At 46.6% G+C, this 25,260-nt stretch overlaps 1 protein-coding gene across 4 annotated transcripts in view; it reads right to left on the reverse strand.

Annotated features, from left to right (window-relative positions):
- Nucleotides 1-7,366, reverse strand: part of lcmt1 (leucine carboxyl methyltransferase 1) — a 111,552-nt gene extending 104,186 nt beyond the window's left edge. For 2 of the 4 annotated variants that reach the window (XM_069928967.1, XM_069928966.1), the window contains exons 1-2: nt 7,284-7,307; nt 6,303-6,403 (exon numbers count right to left, since the gene is read on the reverse strand). In XM_069928967.1, coding sequence (XP_069785068.1) covers nt 6,303-6,403; nt 7,284-7,303 — 121 coding nt within the window. In that variant the 5' untranslated portion in view covers nt 7,304-7,307. Of the gene's footprint in view, nt 1-6,302; nt 6,404-7,283 lie in introns of all 4 variants that reach the window. The other 2 variants (XM_069928968.1, XM_069928965.1) reach the window with 2 other exon arrangements.
- Between the last annotated feature and the right edge of the window lie 17,894 nt (nt 7,367-25,260).

A 25,260-nucleotide genomic window follows, 5' to 3' on the forward strand; every position in this document is an offset into this window, starting at 1 on the left:
AGGGTGGAGAGGCTGCAAGTGGAGCATCGGGGTGTGGGGAATGGCGTGGGCTGTTGCTGGCAGGATGTCTCCGGGGTGGAGTGATGGCAGACAGAGCGGAGAGTGGGGACTCCCGTAATGCAGTGACACCAATTTAAAATTACATTGAAAATCAAATGCCGACAATACAGGAGTACATAATTGAGATAGGACCAGCAACTTAAACCCTGTAAATTTGATACCCTGAACTTTCAATGTCACCACACAATACCACTTGATGCTCGTTGAGTGAGTTCTTGTGGCTATTGAAATCTTCTGGTCTGTCGGGTGAACTGCCAGCGCACATCATTGGACCAGATTTGGGTGAATGAGACTCTCCGTCGAACCTGAATCAAAAAGACAGCATATTGACCCCCAGAGGTCTGGAAGGCTGGCTGCAAAACTCTGCATGTCAAACTGCATGAGTTTTTCAAGCTCTGTTGGGACCAAGGAAAACTGCCTCAGGACCTTCGTGATGCCACCATCATCACCCTGTACAAAAACAAAGGCGAGAAATCAGACTGCTCAAACTACAGGGGATTCACGCTGCTCTCCATTGCAGGCAAAATCTTCGCTAGGATTCTCCTAAATAGAATAACACCTAGTGTCGCCGAGAATACTCTCCCAGAATCACAGTGCGGCTTTCGTGCAAACAGAGGAACTACTGACATGGTCTTTGCCCTCAGACAGCTCCAAGAAAAGTGCAGAGAACAAAACAAAGGACTCTACATCAACTTTGTTGACCTCACCAAAGCCTTTGACACCGTGAGCAGGAAAGGGCTTTGGCAAATACTAGAGCGCATCGGATGCCCCCAAAGTTCCTCAACATGATTATCCAACTGCACGAAAACCAACAAGGTCGGGTCAGATACAGCAATGAGCTCTCTGAACCCTTCTCCATTAACAATGGCGTGAAGCAAGGCTGTGTTCTCGCACCAACCCTCTTTTCAATCTTCTTCAGCATGATGCTGAACCAAGCCATGAAAGACCTCAACAATGAAGACGCTGTTTACATCCGGTACCGCACGGATGGCAGTCTCTTCAATCTGAGGCGCCTGCAAGCTCACACCAAGACACAAGAGAAACTTGTCCGTGAACTACTCTTTGCAGATGATGCCGCTTTAGTTGCCCATTCAGAGCCAGCTCTTCAGCGCTTGACGTCCTGTTTTGCGGAAACTGCCAAAATGTTTGGCCTGGAAGTCAGCCTGAAGAAAACTGAGGTCCTCCATCAGCCAGCTCCCCACCATGACTACCAGCCCCCCCACATCTCCATCGGGCACACAAAACTCAAAACGGTCAACCAGTTTACCTATCTCGGCTGCACCATTTCATCAGATGCAAAGATCGACAACGAGATAGACAAGAGACTCGCCAAGGCAAATAGCGCCTTTGGAAGACTACACAAAAGAGTCTGGAAAAACAACCAACTGAAAAACCTCACAAAGATAAGCGTATACAGAGCCGTTGTCATACCCACACTCCTGTTCGGCTCCGAATCATGGGTCCTCTACCGGCATCACCTACGGCTCCTAGAACGCTTCCACCAGCGTTGTCTCCGCTCCATCCTCAACATTCATTGGAGCGCTTTCATCCCTAACGTCGAAGTACTCGAGATGGCAGAGGTCGACAGCATCGAGTCCACGCTGCTGAAGATCCAGCTGCGCTGGGTGGGTCACGTCTCCAGAATGGAAGACCATTGCCTTCCCAAGATCGTGTTATATGGCGAGCTCTCCACTGGCCACCGTGACAGAGGTGCACCAAAGAAAAGGTACAAGGACTGCCTAAAGAAATCTCTTGGTGCCTGCCACATTGACCACCGCCAGTGGGCTGATATTGCCTCAAACCGTGCATCTTGGCGCCTCACAGTTTGGCGGGCAGCAACCTCCTTTCAAGAAGACCGCAGAGCCCACCTCACTGACAAAAGGCAAAGGAGGAAAAACCCAACACCCAACCCCAACCAACCAATTGACCCCTGCAACCGCTGCAACCGTGTCTGCCTGTCCCGCATCGGACTTGTCAGCCACCAACGAGCCTGCAGCTGACGTGGACATTTTACCCCCTCCATAAATCTTCGTCCGCGAAGCCAAGCCAAAGAAGAAAGAAGAAGAAGAGCTAGTGGGCGTGGTTGGCTTTGGTTCAATGTCACCGATGCAGCAAACAATACAGGGAGCAGAGCTGCTGCCTGTGTTGGTGACTGTGGAGGCTGGCGTGATGTCGTCACTCATCACTGGGCGGGTTCCGTCTGGTGGAGCCTTGCGTCGCTGTAGCAGGGGCGGAGCGTCGTGGTGCCTCTGCCTGTTACGTGCTACGCTTGCGCGATGACATCATCGGGGAGGGTGGGCCATCGAGGTCTGCCGACCCAGGGACCTAATTAGAGTCAGCGGTGAGCTGCGGAGGCGACGGCATCTGGTCGGAGTCAGTGGAGAGCTGCAGAGGCACTCATGGTACAGGCGGGCCGAAGTGGTCTGCCAGCACAGGGACCCAATTGGAGTCAGCAACGAGCTGCGGAGACAGCAGCAGTCATGGTGCAGGCGACCCATTGGGGCCTTCTGGCGCGCAAGTTCTGTTGGGTGGAGGGGCAAGGGTGGAGCATTGCAAAGGCAGCACCTTCCACACGTGGTGCTTGCGTCGTGACGTCAAGCATTGCCGTGCGATCGGTTCCTCGCTCTCATTGGATGAGAGTTCCGAGGACGAGTAGTTTGAATATAGGGAAGTCAGTTGGGCCTCGCACGAGCAACTGTGCTTTGCAGTGGCCATTTTGGACCGGCAGACTTTAGCGAAGTGGCCGTTCTTTTGGCACTGCTGGCACCAGGCCTTCCTCACAGGGCACAGGGATCGGCTGTGTTTCTCCATCCCTCAGAAGTAACACTTAGGGGCTGTGTCGGGTCGTGTGGCGGCGGCGGTGAGGCCATCCACGAGGCATTGGGAGGCCGGGTTAAAAGCAGGCATTTTACTCACACCGTAATGGTGGGCCCAGCCCTGTGTGTAGGCGTCCATGCTTAGGGCTGCAGCCTCCAGCGATTTGTACAGTCTCCACTAGATTGTCTTCCCCGTGCTCCAATAGTAGTTGCCTCACTTCATTGGATCAAATTCCAACCACGTAACCCTGTCCCGTAAGAGCTTGTCAGTGATCCCAGCTGCAGTTTTGTCAGTGCACACACGTGCTCTACCCAGTAACCTTAGGGCCTGGAGATTGGCTCAGTAAGACTCACTCTGCTGCTGTCTCCTGGTCGCCAGCATTGGCTTGGCATACACTTTATTCACAGGCCGCTCGTAGAGTCCTTTCAGCACGTTCATGGCAGCCGTGTAGGAGGTTGTGTCCTGGAAATTTTCGTTGACCCTCGTGGACACCATGGACATTAGAACTAACAGTTTATCAGTGTTCCTCCACGACGGGGTCTGAGCGCTGCAGATATACCTCCAAACACCTCACCCAGTTCCTGAAATCACTCTGAGCAGTAGCTAACTACAGGTTGATGCTGAGGCTTTCTGGTCACAGCATTCACTTCATCCGTTGAAACTTTTTGTTAATAAAATTGTAGCGCGTCGAATGACTCAAAGACTTGTTGACTCAAACCAAGGTTTTTATTAAGAAAAGACTGGAACGTAGTACATCAAGGTCAACCAGTCCAGACTGACCTGGGTCTGGTTAGGTGCAGCCCTTTATGACCTGCCAGTAGGTATGGCTACGGCTCTCAGCCAATCACTATTGCTATATGCAAATTACAGGTAACACAATCCTTAATCTGGAACCCTTGCGGGACAGTGCATTCCGAATTTCGGATTTTTCCGTATTTCAGATAGCCAAATTTAAGCCCACCCAAATTGTGCTGCCATATCCACCACCACCCCCTTCCAGTTGCGCTGCCGTATCCACCCCCACCAGTCACGCTGCTGGTCTCCCCTCCCCCACTGCAGCACTGCCAGTCTCCCTCTCGCCCGCCAGCCCCGTGCTGCCGGACTCCTTCTCCCTTGCCCGCTCCGCGCTGCCAGTCCCCCGCCCCCCGCCCGCCCGCCCGACTTGCGCTGCTGGTCTCCCCCACCTCGCCTACCTGACTCATGCTGCTGGTCTCCCCCCCATCTTGCCTGCCTGACTCGCGCTGCCGGTCTTCCCCCACCTTGCCCGCCCGACTCGCGCTGCCTGTCTCCCCATCCCGACTCGCGCTGCTGGTCTCCCCCTCCCGACATGCGCTGCTGGTCTCCCCCCTTCGCCCGCCCAACTCGCACTGCCGGTCTTCCCCCCCCCCACCCCGCCCGACTCGCAATCCCATCTCTCTCCCCACTTGCTGGATTTTGGAGTTTTCCGGATTTTAGATATCTGGATAAAGGATTGTCAGTGATCCCAGCTGCAGTTTTGTCAGTGCACACACGTGCTCTACCCAGTAACCTCAGGGCCTGGAGATTGGCCAATATACAGTGGCGATAGGATCCCATACTATCACAATCCTCTTCCACCCATGCATCATCAACAAGATTTCCATGTCATCTCATCTGGCCCCATATGTTCTCCGCCTTTCCCCTCAGATGGTAGTACCTGTAACCTTTGTCTCCACATTACCTCTTCTCCCACTGTTTGACTCAGTATTTCTCTTGCCGCTCTGGTATCTGTCATTCAACTGTCTCTGTCCATCACCTTGCACCCCTCCCTGGTTCTCCAATCCCCACTGTCCCCTGTCAACCTCCCCAACTCCACCCCCTGTCCTTCCTGGCTTTATTATACTGGCCATCTGCCCTTGGCCAATAGCAGAAATCAGCAGAGCAGTGATGAGAGCGAGAGTGGGGCCACTGAAAAGCACTAGGAAAGATAGGTTTTAGTTCATTATTTCCTAATTAACTGTAGCCAACAAAAGGAAAGGCTCAAGTGGAGCGACCACTGTAGGAGAGGCCAGTGTAAGAGTGGGACTCAAGATGTTTCAGTGAGCAGAGGTGGTGCAGGTGACAGCGGCCGTCTAGGGAAAAGGAACAGGTAAGAGCAGGTGAGTTCAGGAAAGATCTTTACTTATTGTACAGTCTGAGCACTGGGAATGGCAGCCATGGCAGTAATATTTTCTTGCATGAGACCTGGAATAGCACATGTCCCTGAAAGAAGTATATCTACCTGCAGCTCCAAACAAATTGAGTTAGTGAGCTAGAGATGGATGAGCTCTATATGATGTCATTGTTTTCTTAGGATGGAGTGCACTGTTTGCTGCAGTCCCAGCAACAAATTGAAGACAATTGAATTGAGGTAATAGTGATTTTAAGAAAAACAGGTAGACTGTTACTCCCTGTCATTTCTTCCCTGGAGCCCCTATGCCTTTCCATGGTACCCTGTTAGGGAAACCCTGCACTAGAGGATATGTGCTTAAGGTGAGGAGGAGAAAACTTAAGGAGATACGTGGGGCAAATATTTTACACAGAGTGGCGGGTGCCTGGGGTATTGGTGGATCTGCATCACAATAGAAGAATGTATCAGAGGTTTGGATCTGGAGCTCGGGCTGCCAATGGTTTGGACTGGATTTTGTGTGGATGCGGAGGCTGCAACAGTGCTAGAAGTGAATACAGGTACACTTGGGGACCTTGAGGGGACTCTCTTTTGCTTCTCTTTCTCTGAATGCAAGAGGCACTTCAGCCAATTTCTGCAGATGGCAAATCAAATTCCATGTAAATATTACAGTTTTTATTACATGATAATAAAGGAATCTTGTATCAATCTACTAAATTGGACAAAACGGGTGTTGCACGTTGAATGAATTTGGGGTCCTGATAAGAAAGGAGGAAGCAAAGAGGAAATGGAACAGGACAAGCACAGTGTTAATCATGACAGAATGGTTTCCCAGTTTAAGAAAGTTGAACACAGCACTTGTGAAGAATATGGCATCATGAAAATTAATTGAAAAAGTACAAGAATAGATGATTCACACAGGAAGTGCAGTCAGAACAACCCTGGGAATCAGTGGGCTTGGGGAATGTTTGCATCCCACGTATTTGAATTTAAATTAGCCATCCTAAATGTCAAATCTGACAATGCCAGCAATAGTTTAGCAACTTAATCGAGACTATTTATCTTTTACATCTTTTTCTCCCACTGAACATTGTAGTCAGAATGAGCTCCCTCCCCTTCACGGGGCCAGCTAGTTGTTGCTGAGGCTCCTCAGAGGAGCCAATCATCATCAAGTGACACCTTTGAAAATCACTCTGTGCCAAAGGTGAATCACCTCCTATTCATCTGGGATGGGCAGTATATTCCGTACTTCAAATTTTCAAACAGTGTCCCAGTCCTCCTGCAGCATTGACATTCCTACCTCTTACAAATAGTAGCATCGTCACACGTGGAACGGACAGCTTCGTCTGCTGTGTCATCAGACCCTGTGAAGGAGTGGTTGGTAGCCATTGGATTCTCATTCTGTGGAAGTAGAAAAGATTGCACCAGTATTATACCAAGCAGATTACCCAAACTCCCAGAAATGTATTCACAATTCCAAAAAGCAGGCAAGTTATTTCATTATCCTCTCCAAAGTTTATTTCTCAACCACCCTTTCGAAGAGGTCTTCTGGTCACAATTAGATTTCTGATTTTATTAGCTGTCTCTGGATCAGCTGGGGGGGGGGGGGGAATACTCTGCAGAAAACCTTGTATAGAATTGATCATTTTAAGCTGTTGAAATGCTGATACTCTTAACATTGAGATTGATAATGTTGATAATTATTTGAGTTTGGAAAATCATAAATAAAGTTTTCAAAAAAGATGATTAACAAGAGTGATATGCTTCAAAAATCATGTGAAGATTTTTCATCATTAAATTCACAAACGTCCTGACTATTTTGTCAGTGATGTGATTTAACATTTCTTATGGTAGTGATGCATTTCCAAACGACTTTAGATTTTGCAAATGTAAAATTTTGCACGTAGCTCCGTGACAGTGCACAAACATGCTGGAGAAACTCAGCAGGTCTCGCAGCACCCAAAGAAAGGGGGAGGGGAAGAAGTGATGAGTGGGGAAGGGGAGAGGAGAGGGGAAGAGAATTACCCGATGAGGGGAGGCGTGGGAAAGGGTGATGGGGCAGGGGGAGGGGGGGGGCGGGAAGGAAAGGAGAGGAGGAGAGGCAGTTGTGACCTTCCCACACCAGGAGGCGTGGACTCTCCCTGATTTGAGAAGGGCCCTGTAGGACGGGGATCCCCACCATCCGCCAACCCCACCACCCTAGCCCTCCCCCAAACTCTTCTCTTCCCTTCCCCATCCCACCCTCCCCTCCACCCACCACCGACGCGCCGTAAACGCGCACCCCACTGCACCAGCTACCATTCGTGTTGACGTCACGTTACACGTCGCCCTGACGCCGCCATCAATTGGCGTAAATGATGCGCTCCCTGGATTGGTTCGTCCAGGTTGCTTTTATTGGCGGATATTTCGGGTTGGCATAGTGACGGAGGCGGGACCCCGGGACCGGGTTAGGTCCTCCTGCAGCTTTTCCAACTGCATGGCGATGTGATCGTTGCCAACGCGAGAATGAGGGGGTCGGAGACAGGGGCGGTGGAGACAGGAGCGGTGGGGACAGGGGTCAGTGGGGTTGAGGACAGGGGAGGGGAATCGGGTATCAGGTGGGTCGGGGACAGTGGTGGTGGGAATCGGGAACAGGGGCGGGGGGGGTGAGGAAAGGGTGTCGTTGGGGCAGAGGGCCGAAGGATGGGGACAAGGGGCAAAGGAGGTCATTGGGATGGGGACAGGGGAAAGGGGGTCATTAGGATGGGGACAGGGGAAAGGGGGTCATTGGGATGGAGACAGGGGAAAGGGGGTCATTGGGATGGGGAAAGGGGGTCATTGGGATGGAGACAGGGGAAATGGGGTCATTGGGATGGGGAAAGGGGGTCATTGGGATGGGGAAAGGGGCTCATTGGGATGGGGAAAGGGGCTCATTGGGATGGGGAAAGGGGCTCATTGGGATGGGGAAAGGGGCTCATTGGGATGGGGAAAGGGGCTCATTGGGATGGGGAAAGGGGCTCATTGGGATGGGGAAAGGGGCTCATTGGGATGGGGAAAGGGGCTCATTGGGATGGGGAAAGGGGCTCATTGGGATGGGGAAAGGGGCTCATTGGGATGGGGAAAGGGGCTCATTGGGATGGGGTCAGGGTAAAGGGGGTCATTGGGATGGGGACAGGGTAAAGGGGCTCATTGGGATGGGGAAAGGGGCTCATTGGGATGGGGAAAGGGGCTCATTGGGATGGGGAAAGGGGCTCATTGGGATGGGGACAGGGTAAAGGGGATCATTGGGATGGGGACAGGGGAAAGGGGGTCATTGGGATGGGGACAGGGGGTCATTGGAATGGGGAAAGGGGGTCATTGGGATGGGGAGAGGGTTGGGGGAAAGGGGGTCTTGGGATGGGGACAGGGGCAGAGGGATAGGGACGGGGAAAGGGTATCATTGGGACAGGAGTCAGAGGGATGGGGACGGGGAAAGGGCATCGTTGGGATGGGGACAGGGAAAGGGCATCGTTGGGATGGGGACAGGGAAAGGGCATCGTCGGGATGGGGACAGGGAGAATGGGCGTCATTGGGACAGGGGGCAGAGGAATGGGGACGGGGCAGGGAAAGGTGGTCAGGAACAGCGGGATGGGGCACTGACGAAGTGGGAGGATGGGGGCAAGGTGAACTGGGGTTAATGGGATTGGAGGATGGGGCAGAGGAATAGGAAGACGGTGGGGGTGACAGGAGTGCAAGGGGATGGGGGGTCAGGAAATGGGGCAGGGGGATGAGGGTAGGGTGCCAAGGTGGATGGGGCAGGGAATGGGGGCAAGGTGGTCTGGTGGACAGGTGACTGGGCGGACTGGGTTAAGAAACCTTTCCCCAGAGATGTGCACAATTTGAGGTCATGTTGCATGGTGGTCTGAGCAAGAATTTTGTTCACCTGGAGAGGGGTGGAACTTCCTCAGGAGTTTGCGAAGGTTTGGTGAGACACCAGAAACCCTGGCAAATTTCTACAGAGGTGTGGTGGAAAGTGTGCTGACCGGCTGCATCACAGTCTGGTATGGAAACACCAATACCCCTGAGTGTAAAGCCCTCCAAAATCTAGTCAAATAGCCCAGGACATTATAGGCAAAACCCTCCCATCAGAGAGCAACAGCAATCATCAAGAATCCACACTGCCAACTGCCAACAGAAAAGATATAGGTGCCACAAGACTCACACCACTAGGTTCAGGAACAAGTGCTTCCCCTCCACCATCAGACTCCTCAACGACAAATTAAATTAGGGATTCATTTAAGGACTCTTACTTGTGCACTTTATTTTCATTTTTGTTCTCTCTGTATTGCACAATCAGTTTGTTTACATTTGATATCCATTTACAGTTCCTTGTTTACATGTTCACGCTGTGTACAGTTTTTTTTTGCATTACCAATTAGTCATAATTCTTGTGGTCCTGCAGGAAAAAGGAATATAAGTACAATGACAATAAAGCAGAAGTCTGATCTATGTAAACCTACTCCACAACAATCGAAGTTAAGAAAGTTTTCAGAATCCTGGGTTGAAAGCAGTAGACAGATCCATCTGCTACAGAGTTTTCAAACTCAGATGACACAACAGTAGTTGGCCTCACCAGCAACAATGATGAGACATACTACAGAGAAGTGGTGGAAAATCTCATGAAATTAGATTAACAGCCTGAGTCTCAATATGGACATGATGATGGGGGGGAGGGGGTGAGGTGGCGGCCATGCAAAGGACCAAGGCAGACGTAGGTTGGAATAGCTCTCCATGAAGATTGATTAAAAGACCAATTTAAAGTCATCAAATCAAAAATTTTACATGCTAAAAGCAAAAGAAGAACAAGGCCCAGAAAAGTAAAACAAGAAACTCAAAAGTTGCCAAGATCATAGAATATCCACAAGGGAGTGGCGAAGAGGGTGCAGCCCCAATGTCGGGATGTGACTTCCAAAAAAATATAGAAGCCATAGAGACTGAGAGAATGGTTTTCTAGGTTGGAAAATGTACTTAGAGAAGTGGCAGAAAAAATAAGAGTGATGGCAATGACTTCTTCGGTGGGCCAGGTTGAAAACAAGCTGATAATAACTTAAGAAAATACAAAGAAGTGGAAATTGGATAAACAACTTCTGCTGAACCACATGGAATACTTCAGCAGAAGAAATAATCGAATCATCGGGCTGAGAGAAGGGACCGAGGGGAATGACCCAGTGAATTTCTTTGAAAAGTGGATCCCATGTGCACTGGGAGTGGGAAAATTCAAGGAAAAACTACTTATAGAGAGACCCCATCGCATCCTCTGCCCCAGGAGAGCAGATGACCAAAAACCACAACCGGTCCTTGTAAGATTTTTGAGTTATTGGGATTGGGAGGCAACATTAAGGGCAACAGTGGAGTATGCTAGCGAAAATGGTGGCCCAATTAAGAAGGAAGGAGTGTAGAAATGTAGAAGGTTGTGTTCATAGGAGAAATATAGAAAGTTTATAAGAGCTACAAAAATCATTTATAAGAAATCCACCATAAGTTTTAGTTAGTCAGAAGCTTCCAGAGAACCTCCCAGACAGGAATTCTACAGAACCTCCAGGCTCCAGATATCCTGATGCCTGCCTGATATCTTTAACACAATAGAGCTAACTGACCACTGATGGAATCAAAAGGCAGCCCATTCATAAATCAGTTTCCTGATCAAATGCAGCTAATTGAATTACTACCTGTTGGACATGATGTAAATTGTCAAAGGCTGCAGTAAACGTCCAGCAACACTGACAGCGCCACTCAGTACCTGTATGACATTGTTTCTACCTAGAAGTTTTGGCCACCATCGTGAACTAATAATCTAAGATTAGTCAGATTTGCCTTCAACTGCTGATTTGTCTTTGCAAATAAGTCAAGGATTTTCTATTATGAAAGACCAATTTGCTGAGATGAAAGGGAAAATAACAATTAAAATGGATGTGGCAAACTTTGAAGCTGTGGATAAGGTTCATGACAAGTTTAAAAAGATTGAAGAAGAATTTATTAACTGTAAGGATGATGTTGACTTTTATAAGAAGTTAGGACAGATGGAAGATTCATTCACTGGTTGTTGTAGAAGATTGATACTTTGGAGAATCAAAGTTGGAGGAATAATGTTAAGATAATTGGCCTTCCGGAAAATTTTGAAGGTCCAGACCAAGTCCAGTTTTTTCAAAAGTGGATCCCCGAAGTTTTGGGAATAATGCATTTTCTAAATAGTCTGGAGTTGGACAGGGCACATCGGACAATATGAAGGAAGCCGTTTCCTGGCCAAGCACTATGGTCCATTTTGATTTCTTGCCTGCGTTATCAAGATAGAAAACTGATTTTGAGATTTACGGTACAGAATGTGAGAAATTACCAGGTTCCTTTGCTTGTTAAAAATAACAGGGTGTTCTTTTATGTTGATTTGAGTCAAGCTGTGATTAAACGTCTTAAAGAATTTAATTCAGCTAAAGCTGTTCTTTGGAGGAAGGGTTATAAATTTGCTTTTTGTTACCCTGCTGTGTTGAAAGTTTTTTTATGGACATTATCAGTCTCAATTTTTCTCTGATGATGCTGAAGCTTTGGATTTTGCTAATTCTTTACCCGATAATAATCAGGGTCAAAATCCAGAAAAATTTCCTCAGCAGCATGTTGTTATTCCAAAGGGAAAGAATGGTAAACAAGAGATGAAATCTCAGCAGTTGATTAATATTGATATTGATGATGATCAAGTTAATCAAAATTTAGAAGAAGCATTTCATACTTGAAATTATTTTTTGTATTAATTTTGATTGTTCTGTTCAGTGGGAATGGTCCAACTGCTGACCCTTCCGAAGTCATCAGCCACTTTGTGGCATTTGTCACTCCCGTGTAATTGAGGGAGGTAATATCATTGGGTTTTTTTGTGTTGGTTTTTTTTTTCTATGGGGTTTCTTTTTTCTTCTTTTCTTTCTTGGAGGAGATCTTTAGTTTTTTGTGTATTGATGTCATGGGGAAGTGCTTCACCATTTATGGTGGGATGGTTTCTTCCTTTTTCTTCTTTTCTTTGGCTTGGCTTCGCGGACGAAGATTTATAGAGGGGGTAAATGACCACATCAGCTGCAGGCTCATTTGTGGCTGACAAGTCCGATGCGGGACAGGCAGACACGGTTGCAGCGGTTGCAGGGAAAAATTGGTTGGTTGGGGTTGGGTGTTGGGTTTTTCCTCCTTTGTCTTTTGTCAGTGAGGTGGGCTCTGCAGTCTTCTTCAAAGGAGGTTGCTGCCCGCCGAACTGTGAGGCGCCAAGATGCACGGTTTGAGGCGATATCAGCCCACTGGCGGTGGTCAATGTGGCAGTCACCAAGAGATTTCTTTAGGCAGTCCTTGTACCTCTTCTTTGGTGCACCTCTGTCACAGTGGCCAGTGAAGAGCTCGCCACATAACACGATCTTGGGAAGGCGATGGTCCTCCATTCTGGAGACGTGACCCACCCAGCGCAGCTGGATCTTCAGCAGCGTGGACTCGATGCTGTTGGCCACTGCCATCTCGAGTACTTCGATGTTAGGGATGAAGTCGCTCCAAAGAATGTTGAGGATGGAGCGGAGACAACGCTGGTGGAAGCGTTCTAGGAGCCGTAGGTGATGCCGGTAGAGGACCCATGATTCGGAGACGAACAGGAGTGTGGGTATGACAACGGCTCTGTATACGCTTATCTTTGTGAGGTTTTTCAGTTGGTTGTTTTTCCAGACTCTTTTGTGTAGTCTTCCAAAGGCGCTATTTGCCTTGGCGAGTCTCTTCTCTATCTCATTATCGATCCTTGCATTTGATGAAATGGTGCAGCCGAGATAGGTAAACTGGTTGACCGTTTTGAGTTTTGTGTGCCCGATGGGGATGTGGGGGGGCTGGTAGTCATGGTGGGGAGCTGGCTGATGGAGGACCTCAGTTTTGTTCAGGCTGACTTCCAGGCCAAACATTTTGGCAGTTTCCGCAAAACAGGACGTCAAGCGCTGAAGAGCTGACTCTGAATGGGCAACTAAAGCAGCATCGTTTGCAAAGAGTAGTTCACGGACAAGTTTCTCTTGTGTCTTGGTGTGAGCTTGCAGGCGCCTCAGATTGAAGAGACTGCCATCTGTGTGGTACCGGATGTAAACAGCGTCTTCATTGTTGAGGTCTTTCATGGCTTGGTTCAGCATCATGCTGAAGAAGATTGAAAAGAGGGTTGGTGCGAGAACACAGCCTTGCTTTATGCCATTGTTAATGGAGAAGGGTTCAGAGAGCTCATTGCTGTATCTGACCCGACCTTGTTGGTTTTCGTGCAGTTGGATAACTATGTTGAGGAACTTTGGGGAGCCCTTTCCTGCTCACGGTGTCGAAGGCTTTGGTGAGGTCAACAAAGGTGATGTAGAGTCCTTTGTTTTGTTCTCTGCACTTTTCTTGGAGCTGTCTGAGGGCAAAGACCATGTCAGCAGTTCCTCTGTTTGCGCGAAAGCCGCACTGTGATTCTGGGAGAATATTCTCCGCGACACTAGGTATTATTCTATTTAGGAGAATCCTAGTGAAGATTTTGCCTGCAATTGAGAGCAGCATGATTCCCCTGTAGTTTGAGCAGTCTGATTTCTCGCCTTTGTTTTTGTACAGCGTGATGATGATGGCATCACAAAGGTCCTGAGGCAGTTTTCCTTGGTCCCAACAAAGTTTGAAAAACTCATGCAGTTTGACTTGCAGAGTTTTGCCGCCAGCCTTCCAGACCTCTGGGGGGATTCCATCCATACCTGCTGCTTTGCCACTTTTCAGTTGTTCAATTGCCTTATATGTCTCATCCTGGGTGAGGACCTCATCCAGGTCTAGCCTTAGGGGCTGTTGAGGGAGCTGGAGCAGGGAAGAATCTTGGACTGAACGGTTGGCACTGAAAAGAGATTGGAAGTGTTCTTGTCACTGAGGAGGACTTTGCTGTCTGAGCTGCGCAGCTGGCTTTGGACTTGGGGTGAGGGGCTGTATACAGCCTTTAGAGCCTCGTAGAAACCCCTGATGTCGCCAATGTCCGCGCTGAGCTGGGTTCGTTTGGCGAGGCTAGTCCACCACTCATTTTGGATCTCCCGGAGTTTGCGCTGAAGATGGCTGCATGCGCGACGGAAGGCTTGTTTCTTCTCTGGACAGGACGGCTTTGTAAGGTGAGCCTGGTGGGCAGCTCGCTTCTTTGCCAGAAGCTCCTGGATTTCCTGGCTGTTTTCGTCAAACCAGTCCTTGTTTTTCCTGGAGGAGAAGCCCAGTACCTCTTCAGTGGATTGCAGTATGGTAGTCTTCAGCTGATCCCAGAGGGTTTCAGGGGACGAGTCCGTGAGGCGGATTGCATCGTCGAGCTTTGCTTTGAGGTTTGCCTGGAAGTTTCCTCTCACTTCGTCTGACTGCAGGTTTCCAACATTGAACCTCTTTCTGGGGGCTTTACTGTTCCTGGGCTTTGGCTTGAAGTGAAGGTTGAGCTTCCAGCGAACCAGCCGGTGGTCAGTGTGGCATTCCGCGCTGGGCATGACCCTGGTGTGGAGCACATCTCATTTGTCTCTTTCTCACACCAGGACGTAGTCCAGGAGGTGCCAGTGTTTGGATCGGGGATGCATCCAGGTAGTCTTCAGGCTGTCCCTCTGCTGAAAAAGGGTGTTTGTAATGACAAGCTGCTGTTCTGCGCAGAGCTCCAACAGGAGGTGCCCATTGTCGTTGCACTTCCCAACACCATGCTTGCCCAGGATTCCTGGCCAGGTTTCTGAGTCTTTGCCGACGCGAGCGTTGAAGTCGCCAAGGATGACCACCTTGTCGGCTGTAGGGGTGCATTGAATGAGGTTGCGCAGGTCAGTGTAGAACTTGTCCTTTTCTGCTGGTTCCGCCTGGAGGGTTGGAGCATAGACACTGATGAGGGTGATGCGACGCTTGTTTTGAAGGGGGAGGCGCATGGACATGATCCGGTCCGAGTGGCCTGTCGGGAGTTTTTCGAGTTTGGAGGCAATGGAGTTCTTGACCATGAAGCCTACACCAGATAGGCGTCGTTCATCCGAAGGCTTGCCAGACCAGTAGAGTGTGTAGCCTGCGCCGCGTTCTTGGAGGCTGGCTACATCTGTCAGGCGGACTTCACTGAGAGCGGCTATGTCGATGTCAAGTCTGAGGAGTTCATGTGCAATGAGGGCAGACCGACGTTGAGGTCGGTGGCTGTCAGCCTTGTCTAGCATGGTTCTGATGTTCCAGCATGCTAGCTTGAGTTTGTGAGCATCTTTTGCTGTGGAGGGGGAGGACGTGGAGGGGGAGGACGTGGACCTGTCCTCGGGCCTGCGCAAAGGAGCTTTTAGGTGGAGTGCAGTGCGCGCAGTACTGGCCCCACCCTTTACACCCATGGTTCGTGTGCCATGGCCAAGCAAGCTGGGACGTGGCAGCGAGGTCCTTGGGGCGTAGGTTTTATATCGGAGTGGCCTTCTCCTATGCAGGTTTCTTACCCGGGCTGGAGGGGTCTGCCTCCCCTCCTAGGTCGGTCCATACTGCCCGGACCGGGGCCGAGGCCGCTGCTGCTCTCCCTGTGCCCGGACTGGGGCCATCGCCTCCAACTCTCAGTCTGGACCGGGGCCTCTGCCTGCCTCACTCGACCGAGGCCGGGGCCACCGCCTCCCCCTTGCTCCTACCCGGATCGGGGCCACCGCCGCCTACCCTCTGCCCGGACCGGGCCGGGGCCGCCGCCACCTACCCTCTGCCCGGACCGGGCCGGGGCCACCGCTGCTCTCCCTGTGCCCGGACTGGACTGGTTATAGAGATACTAAATGGCTAATATAAATTTTGCTATTTTTAATGTTAATGGGCTGAATAACCCAATTAAGAGAGAGTATTGGCTTATATTTAAAAAATTGAAGGTTGATGTAGCTTTTTTACAGGAAACCCATTTGACTGATAAAGAACATCAAAAATTAAAAAGAGATTGGTTTGGGCAGGTTATATCATCTTTTAATTCTAAAGCAAGGGGTGTTGCCTTTTTGATTTTTAAGAAGTTACCTTTTAAATTGGAATCCATTTTTGAAGCAGCTGGTAGACTTTTGATTGTTAACTGTACAATTTTTTCTGAGTGTTGGCCCTTAATGAATGTTTATGCCCTAAATACTGATGATAAACAATTTATGGTGGACTCTTTTCTTAATTTGAATCAGACTTATGATAAAATTATGGTAGGAGGTGATTTTAATTGTTATTGTGTCGCGGCAGCTGCACTGCTACTGAAAGAACACACAACCAGACAGGTTGAGCTCAGTGAGCAGAAAACTGGTTTATTGTTGGCGGTTGGAAACGATGAGATGGTGAACCTCCACGAGAACTTTTGCCGGCCAATCTGGAAGTGGACTATCTTGTTCCCATACATCCAGATCTCTGTTGCGTTGTCCCCGGAATTCCCCTCTACCCTTGCCCCTGCTCTGGTCTCTACTCTCCCACTCCCGGAGCACCTCCCAATGTCCAGGAGCTGGCACACAGCCAGCTGTCCCTCCATGACTTCCTTGACTGCCTGCATCAAAATCTTAGCCTTTCCTTTCTGTTTATTGGGCATTCTATCTTAAAATTACTCCGTACTAGTCAGGGGCACATTTACAAAACTGAGACCCCTTCCCATGGGAACTTCCCGTAAAGGTCTCATCCAGTTAATTTCTGGCTTATCCTCTCCTTTATAATGTCTAGATTCCTGCTCTCCGGGAAATGAATCAAAGGGTTCTGCCCTTCCCTCCCGGAGGGTCTCACACTGTTTTGAATCAAAGTCTCCTCCCTCTCTTGTCAATTGAGGTGGTAATCTAGTACTTTGTGAACAGGTCATCATACCACCCCTACTTTCTTCTCCTTTCTTTAGCTGTGGGGGAGGAGGGGAAGGTGCAGAAGGGTAGACCATAGGAGAGAGAGAAAAGATAGGAGCCGGCATAGGAGGAGCATAAGGTGGAGGAAGGGAATGTAACAGATCCCATCCTTGTGTTTCAGGGACAAAAGGTTCCTCATCCTTCTTGTCCTTACATTCCTTTTCATTCAAAACCAGTTGATCAACCGATCCACTGAGCCAGCAGGCTGCATATTCCCTGCTCTCAATATTATCTCTTTGATAGAGCCAGATGTTCAATGCCTGACACATCCAGTCATCCTCGGATCCGAACTTTGGCCAATATACCGAACTCCCTTTTATTGGTCTTTTAACCCATTCCAGACAGCAATACCTGACCATGGTCTGTTTGTCTTTCCCACTGGTTTTCCCCGCACCCCAATCAGATAGCATTAATCCTAACGGACTTTGCTTAGTTATCTGATTGTCCCATCCTTCCTTCGGACTATTTCCCTTGCTACTCACACCTCCCAAAATTCCTCTTACCGGGATCCAGTAGCTATTCCTAGCGTGCTTCTTTAACGTCCTCCCGTCATTTGTTCTCAATGCCTCTTCTCGGATATCACTCGCTTCATCCACTGACCAGTCACCCGCCGTCCGTGAGTCCAGCTGAATCAGCTGGGGTGCACCTATCTTCGTCGTCGGGCACTGTCAGTGGAAGGAGTGGGATCCTGGACGAGATCCCATTTGTGAGAAACAGAAGTACCTTCACAGAATTTGCTCGAGATAAAAATAGAGAACAAAGAACATTTATTATACAACAATGCAAAGTTGGGTGCTTCCCCTTACCCTGGGAATACACACATACACTGGGGCTCACCCAACTTTTATACAGTTGATTTCAGTATAGAAATACCCTCCCCCTTACATTCTTCTGCCTCCTGGATGAGTTTGGCATTAGGCAATCCTGTCTGCCTACGTGCTGTTTCTGTGAACTTGGAGGACCAGGGGGTATCCTGTCAGTGTCCCATCATGTCATTATCCTTATTGTCCTTATTCACAAACCTGCCTTTGTTCTAATTCACACCTCAGGGCTACAACCTCTTCATATGCAGAACTTGCTAATTCTGCCTAAGGCTAGAAGACCCATATCTTATCCAAACTAACTTTACTTCCTACATTCTATTATCTATTATCTATCCTTATCCTATTCATACTGGCTTTATTTATTACACATATATCTATACTAGTTTCTTCATCTTCATATTTTTATATCAGTTTTACTTATCTCTCACAGGAGCAGATTGCAACAGGGTGAAAATATATAAAGTTCTGTCCACTTTTACTCAAATCCAGACCCTCACCTTTAAGTGTGAAAGAGAGAGACTTTTGCTGTCCCCCTGTGAGAAACAGAAGTACCTTCACAGAATTTGCTCGAGACAAAAATTGAGAAGAAAGAACATTTATTATACAACAATGCAAAGTTGGGTGCTTCCCCTTACCATGGGAATACACACACATACTGGGGGGTCACCCAACTTTTATACAGTTTATTTCAGTATAGAAGTACCCTTCCCCTTACATTCTTCTGCCTCCTGGATGAGTTTGGCATTAGGCAATCCTGTCTGCCTTCGTGCTGTTTCTGTGAACTTGGAAGACCAGGGGGTATCCTGTCGTCGGTGTCCCGTCATGTCATTGTCCTTATTGTCATTCACAAACCTCTCTTTGTTCTAATTCACACCTTCCCCACTCTCAGGGCTACAACCTTATATGCAGAACTTGCTGATTCTGTCTAAGGCTAGAAGACCTTTATCTTATTCAGACTAACTCTACTTCCTACATTCTAATATCTATTCTTATCCTATTCATACTGGCTTTATTCATTACACATATATCTATACTAGTTTCCTCACCTTCATATTTTTATATCAGTTTTACTTATCTCTCACACCCCTAACTGACTTACTCCTTTGTTGTTCTGCTAACCTGTATGTACATACTTTGGCTTGGCTTCGCGGACAAAGATTTATGGAGGGGGTAAATGTCCATGTCAGCTGCAGGCTCGTTTGTGGCTGACAAGTCCAATGCGGGACAGGCAGACACGGTTGCAGCGGTTGCAGGGGAAAATTGGTTGGTTAGGGTTGGGTGTTGGGTTTTTCCTCCTTTGCCTTTTGTCAGTGAGGTGGGCTCTGCGGTCTTCTTCATACTAACACCATTTTAAATGCTGTTTCTACTGACATTATCCAAAGATGAAACATGTTATCAACAAAAAATTACCAGTTCTTAAAAATACATGGAGAAAATTTAGACATTAAAAAGAAGTCACTTATCAGTGCATAATTTTCAACCATTACTTCACGTTAGCAGGGAAGCACCTTTGCTGATCGTTTTTTTTAATATACAAGTCATTTATTGTTTTCAAGAAGATTAACCACTTTAAACTCTTTGTCAAATGGACCCCTTCTTGAGTAGGTGTGAATGATCCTGGCTAATTACTTAACTGTTATCTCAGGAGAATTAACCGGAGGTACTTGTCCATGGTCAATAAATAAAGTCAGGATGGTGTATGAAAATGGAAGATCATTTAAAGTAGACATAAGAAACAGATGATCATGAATAAATTGAGTAAGAAATTCAATAAACCCATTTTCTGGATAAAGAGTTAAAATATGAAGAAGTTGAGATGAGTTGCAGGCTCACTTTAAAAGAGGCGGAAACAGATACAATGACAACATTTAAGTGGCTTCCAGATTGCCAAAGGTATATGAAGAGGATGATTTTAAGGGGAAATGAGCTAAGCAGCAAAAAAGAGAACTGCAGAAGGATGTGAAATGTGAAAACAAACGTGATTGGAGGCTGCTCTAATGGATTCTAAATACCAGCAAGGCTTTGGGTCTTAAATTCTCTCATTTTTGGGAGAATTTCAGAAGCTGAAGAAAGCCACCTGCAAATCAGAACCACAACACTCCATCTTCTGACTGGTCACCATTGAGGACAAACTAAACTTAGCTCTTTTTTCATTTCCAATCTAATTGCCTGTTGTAGCATTTGATGGTTCAAAAGCCTTGCAGGAAATACCTTAGAGGCAAATTATACCCCAAATAAGGACGTTAAGAAGTGGTTCAGATTGAGTCATACATGTGTGACATAACATTTGTCGAGAAAACAGCGCTTCAAAATGCAGTGTCCATTTTTACTGCTCTGCTACCTTTTTAACTCAGAATATTCACTTTCAAACCAACCTTGTTTTTGGTAAAAACACTCCAATTGTCTTTAAGATGAGGACTCTAATCTCAGTCAAACATTAGCCTAGTGTTCCTGCAAACTGAAAGGAAAACAGTCAATAATTAGTTAAGTTGAAAATTAACAGGGAATGTCTGAATATTTCCATTCCATTGAACTGCAGCAACTCACTGACAAGATCCCCAAGTGAGCAGGCAGACAGCAAGTTTCCGGACAGCTGGAACAGTGAGAAAATTAAAAGCTGCTTTTTTACAGCAGAGGGGTGCCTTTGCTACTGAGACCCAACCATGGGAATAGAGGGGTTGCGCCCCCACATCCCGATACTCAGTTATAAATTCTGCCAGTCGGACGTGTGTACAATACCTGATATCTTTGTTACTTTCTTATGTGAATAATTACTCCCACATTGGCAAGGAGGGAATGCTAAATATTACTGTAAATACCTCGCTACAGACATGATGGAATCAAAATTTTAGTGAAGCAGATGGAAATAAATAAATAAATAAATGTGGCATGTCAACAATGTCAATAAAGGGACACCATGCCCGAAGAGATGTTCCTTTTGCCATGAGCCCATTTTTTGTATGTTTATAATCTGTTTACTGAATTATTGCTGTAAATATTAGTGCTTTAATTGTTAAAATTATACTGCTTTCACAGTTAGATTAAAATTTATCAAGGGAAATACCTGAAGTACTGAACTCAGATAATGGTCCTCACTTTGTAACTGAGAAAAATAAAGAATTGAATAAGGAATTGGAGATCCTGCAATATTTCCACTACTCCCAACAAACTCAAACAGCAGGAATAGTGGAACGTGCAAATAGATGATTTAAAAAAATTAAACTGGCAAAATTGATTAAGGAAACAGGGTCAAATTAGCTAAAAGTACTACCCCCAGCATTATTTAAAATGCGAGTGGCACGTAAGTTAAGGCAGGTCTATCTGCTGCAGAGATGGTCCACAGACAGGCAATTCGGGCACTTTGGGGAGCAAAGCCCACACGACAGGGGATGAAAGTATCAACAGGCCATAACATGAGAAAATATTCTAGTAACCTAACTAAAACTTCTTCGAGCATTCACACGTACATCAAGTCCACCCAAAGAGGGTAATCCAACAGAAAAAAAGTGGTGAATATCCTAACATTGAATCTGAAAATTACATCCTTGTGAAGAAATGGGATCAGAGGAATGGCCATTCCAGGTCCTGTTAAACAACACTGACTGCAGTAAAGCGTGAAGGACACCCTCACTGGATATACCGAACAGACAGAAGGAAAAAGGCCCACCTAAAACCTAAAGACTTTTTATTCTAACCTAAGAACTTTATTATGACTTTTCGTCACCTTGATATGTGAACTGAATATCAGAATGTGACTGAAAAGAGGAATTTTTGGAGACAGGGTTTAAACTAAACAGATCCTTACCAAAGTAAGGACACAAATACATGGAGGACAGCAGGGAACCAGGACATACCAAAGCTGGGAGAAAGTTGATGTAAAGCTTCACTGTATACAATGTTTTTTTAACAGATGCATGGCTGACTACCAATTGGACATGGACTTGTTAATTGGGATATGTGGTTCCCCCTATTGCTCATGTACAGAAGCTACACTAATACCCTGAATGATCAGAGATAACTGGGTTCAGAACGAAGAGAGGTATCTCCAGGATGCAGCAGGTCTTTATGATTCTGTTTCCCTGGGACGGTACGAGAAAGGCAACCTAAAAGCTGATTTGCCAACTCAGAGTTGGGGGGCTATTGGCTAATGAAATGGCAAAGGGATTCCCAAATAGCTGGGAAGGTGGTTTCTCAGCTGTCACTGGAGATGGTTGCCATCCGTACTGTGACAATGGACCCTGATTTTATTCCGGCTGGTCGTGTGGAGACCTGTAAAATTATAGGTCAAGGTTGCTGTAGGTAGAGCTCTGATGACATCACTAAATGGGTGAACCACATGCAAAAAGAGAGATACAGGACTTACATAAAGTTGGTGCAAAAAGCCCGACTGCTGCACAAAACTTTGCCAGGGGATTTTTAAAAAACATGATCCTCCAAGCTACCAAGCTACCCATGTAGATTTACTGTTTTAATGCCGTCCAAGTTTTCTCCACCGACATTTTTTACTTATCATCATCATGATAAATGGGGAAACATAGAAGGTTGAGTTTATAGGATAAATGTAGAAAGTTGTGTTTATAAGATAGCTACAAAAATTGTTTTTAAGAAAACCAGCAAAAGTTTTAATCAATCAGAGGCTTCCAGAGAACTTCCCAGGTAAGAATTAATTCTCACCTGTTACGAGCCCAGAGGACGCCAAAACCCAGCAGCAATAGATATTCACCAAGACAAATGGTTACTGAAACAAAAGTTGCTTTTAATTATCTTTAAACAGGATCAAACTTTTTTCTATTATTAACTAACCTAACTTAACCCCCTTCTAATTCTAAGCGCACGTGTATGTAATTTCAGAAAAGTTCTTTGATTCACAGTCCAATCTCACTTCTCATTCATCTAAGTTCACTGGTTGCAGGCAATACAGTGCACAGAATTTAACATTTATGAAGTTCACCAGGCTTTGGTGCTTAAAAGGTAAATGGTTACTGCTCAGGAAGGTTCTTGTTGGTTTTCAGAGAGAGATTTGTTGTTCACCCACAACTGATTCCTTGTAACCAGCCACTTCAGTGTCTTGTTGAAGAAATTTGCCCCATCAGGGTTTTCCAGATGATAACCTCTCTCTTTCAGGTCACCGCAGATTTCCTTTTTGTTTCTCTTATTTCAAGTGAAACATTTGGCAGCCAATCCTCTCCTTTTGTTTGAACCACAAGGGCTTTGTCCAGGCTGAACTAAGCAGTCACAACCTGTCTTCCAAATGGGGTTTTCCACAAACTTGCCACCTTGTCCTGTTCCAGTCCCAACTGCTGCTGCTGACTGTAAAACTGCAGAACTCTCTCTCTCTCTCTCTCTCACACACACACACACACACACACACACACACACACACACACACACACACACACACACACACGCGCGCGCGCACGCGCGCACAGAGAAAAAGCCTGTTTTTCTCTCTCTGCTAGCAGACCCACATGACCCTCTTAGAATAGCAAGTTCCACTCCAGACAGCCTACGGCTCTGATGAGTTCTTTCATCTGTTGCCCTTTTGTAAACAACAATCCATTAGTGAAGTCTCTTGGGCACTCTCCAAAGCTTTTTCAAAAGCTCTTGGCACTAGAATGTCTTGCATGAGCAGAGCTCCAGTATTTTAAATAAGATCTGTTTTAAAGTGTTTGTATATGACCTACACTAAAAAAAACCTGCCCCAATTTATCTCCCCAAAACTTATCTATAATCTGTCATGCTTTCCTCCTGCAAAGGAATTTTAACTCAAGTTAAAATTCAGATATAACTAAACTGACTTTAAAATGACTAAAGAGATAACAATACACAATATGTAACATGTTATAACAATGTAACCCAATGTTGAGAGTACATTTTTCTATACAGGATCAATTTTAACATCTTGACAATCTGCTATCACATTATTTGTATATCTGATATGATTAATTTGCATATTATATTCTTGCAATATTAAACTCCAGTTTAACAATCTTCTGTTTTTATTCTTCACTTTATTCAAAAACACCAGAGGATTGTGGTCAATAAATATCACAATTGGTTCATGAGAGGAACTGAGATATCCATCAAAATTCTGCAGAGCAAATATTATGGACAAAGGTTCCTTCTCAATAGTGGAATAATTCTTTTGATGAACATTGAATATTTTTGAAAAGTAGGCAACTGGATGGTCAATTTCATTATGATTTTGTAATAAACTGCACCTGCTGTCCCCTCACTGGTATCCACTGCTACAGAATATGGTCTCTCAAAATCAGGAGATTTTAACACAGGGCAATGGCTTAGCATCTCCTTTAAATTTTCTAAAGCGGCCTGACAATCTTTAGTCCACACAAATTTCTCCCCTTTTTTCAAAAGATTGGTTAAAGGAACAACAATCTCAGCAAAATTTCCTAAAATATCCTAAAAACCTTACTGCTTTCTTGCCATTGGGAATAGGAAACTCAGTAATTGCATTAGTAATAGGTGCAACTTTGCCATGGCCAACTATATGACCCAATCGTGTTACAATGGCATTTGCAAATTGACTTTTTGCTAAATTAACAGTTAAGTTTGCTTTGGATAATCTTGCAAACGATTTGTCCATTTCCCTCAGATGTTCTTCCCATGTGTTACTTTTTGTGACCAAGTCATCAATATAAGCATCTGTATGTGTTAACCCTTGGATTACCGAATTAATCATCCTTTGGAATGTTGAACTGACGTTCCAGAGGTTGATGGACGTGGTAGGATTTACCTCAACGACATCATGGTGGCAAGCAGCACACAGGACGAACATGTGGCGCACGTACAACTACTTGCTTGACTGGAACAGTTCGGTCTCACCAACAACCCTGCAAAGCGCATGTTCAGCCACAAGGAGATTGATTTCTTGGGCCTCCACTTCACCAAGATAATACATAGCCACTCCCAGACAAGGTAGAGGCCATCCGTCAGTTCCCAAGGCCATCGACTCTCAAAGGCCTTCAGGAGTTTGTGGGGATGGTGAACTTTTACAATAGATTCATCCCTGTAGAAGCCGCCATCATGCGCTCCCTTTTCAATCTGATCACTGCCTCCAACAGAGACTTTAATTGAACAGATGAGGCATAAGCTGCTTTCACAGGTACTAAGGAGGCCCTGGCACATTTAACCATGCTAGTGCACCCATGGATGGACACACTCACAGTCGATGCATCCGGCACCACTGTGGACACAGTCCTCGAGCAGTTAGAACTGCTCAAGTACAGCGCCTTCAACAGAGAGCTGCTCGCCCTCTACCTCGCAGTTCGCCATTTCTGCTGTTTCCTGGAAGGCCAACCCTTCACAGTCTACACCTACCACAAGCCATTAACCTTCGCCTTCCACAAAGTTTCAGATCCATGGTCTGCCCGCCAACAGCGGCATCTGTCATATATTTCAGAGTTTACTCCCTCCATTCGCCATCTCTCTGGAAAACACAACATAGTTACAGATGCCCTCTCCAGGCCAACAGCGTGAGCCCTTTCTCAGGGCATCGACTTCTCCGAGCTGGCCCGCGTCCAACCATCCGACCCAGACATAGAATGTTCCTGCACGGCCATCATGGGCCAACAACTGCATTATCTACTTGGAT

Source organism: Narcine bancroftii, chromosome 3 (genome assembly GCF_036971445.1).
Source record: "Narcine bancroftii isolate sNarBan1 chromosome 3, sNarBan1.hap1, whole genome shotgun sequence".
Classification (NCBI taxonomy): Eukaryota; Metazoa; Chordata; class Chondrichthyes; order Torpediniformes; family Narcinidae; genus Narcine; species Narcine bancroftii.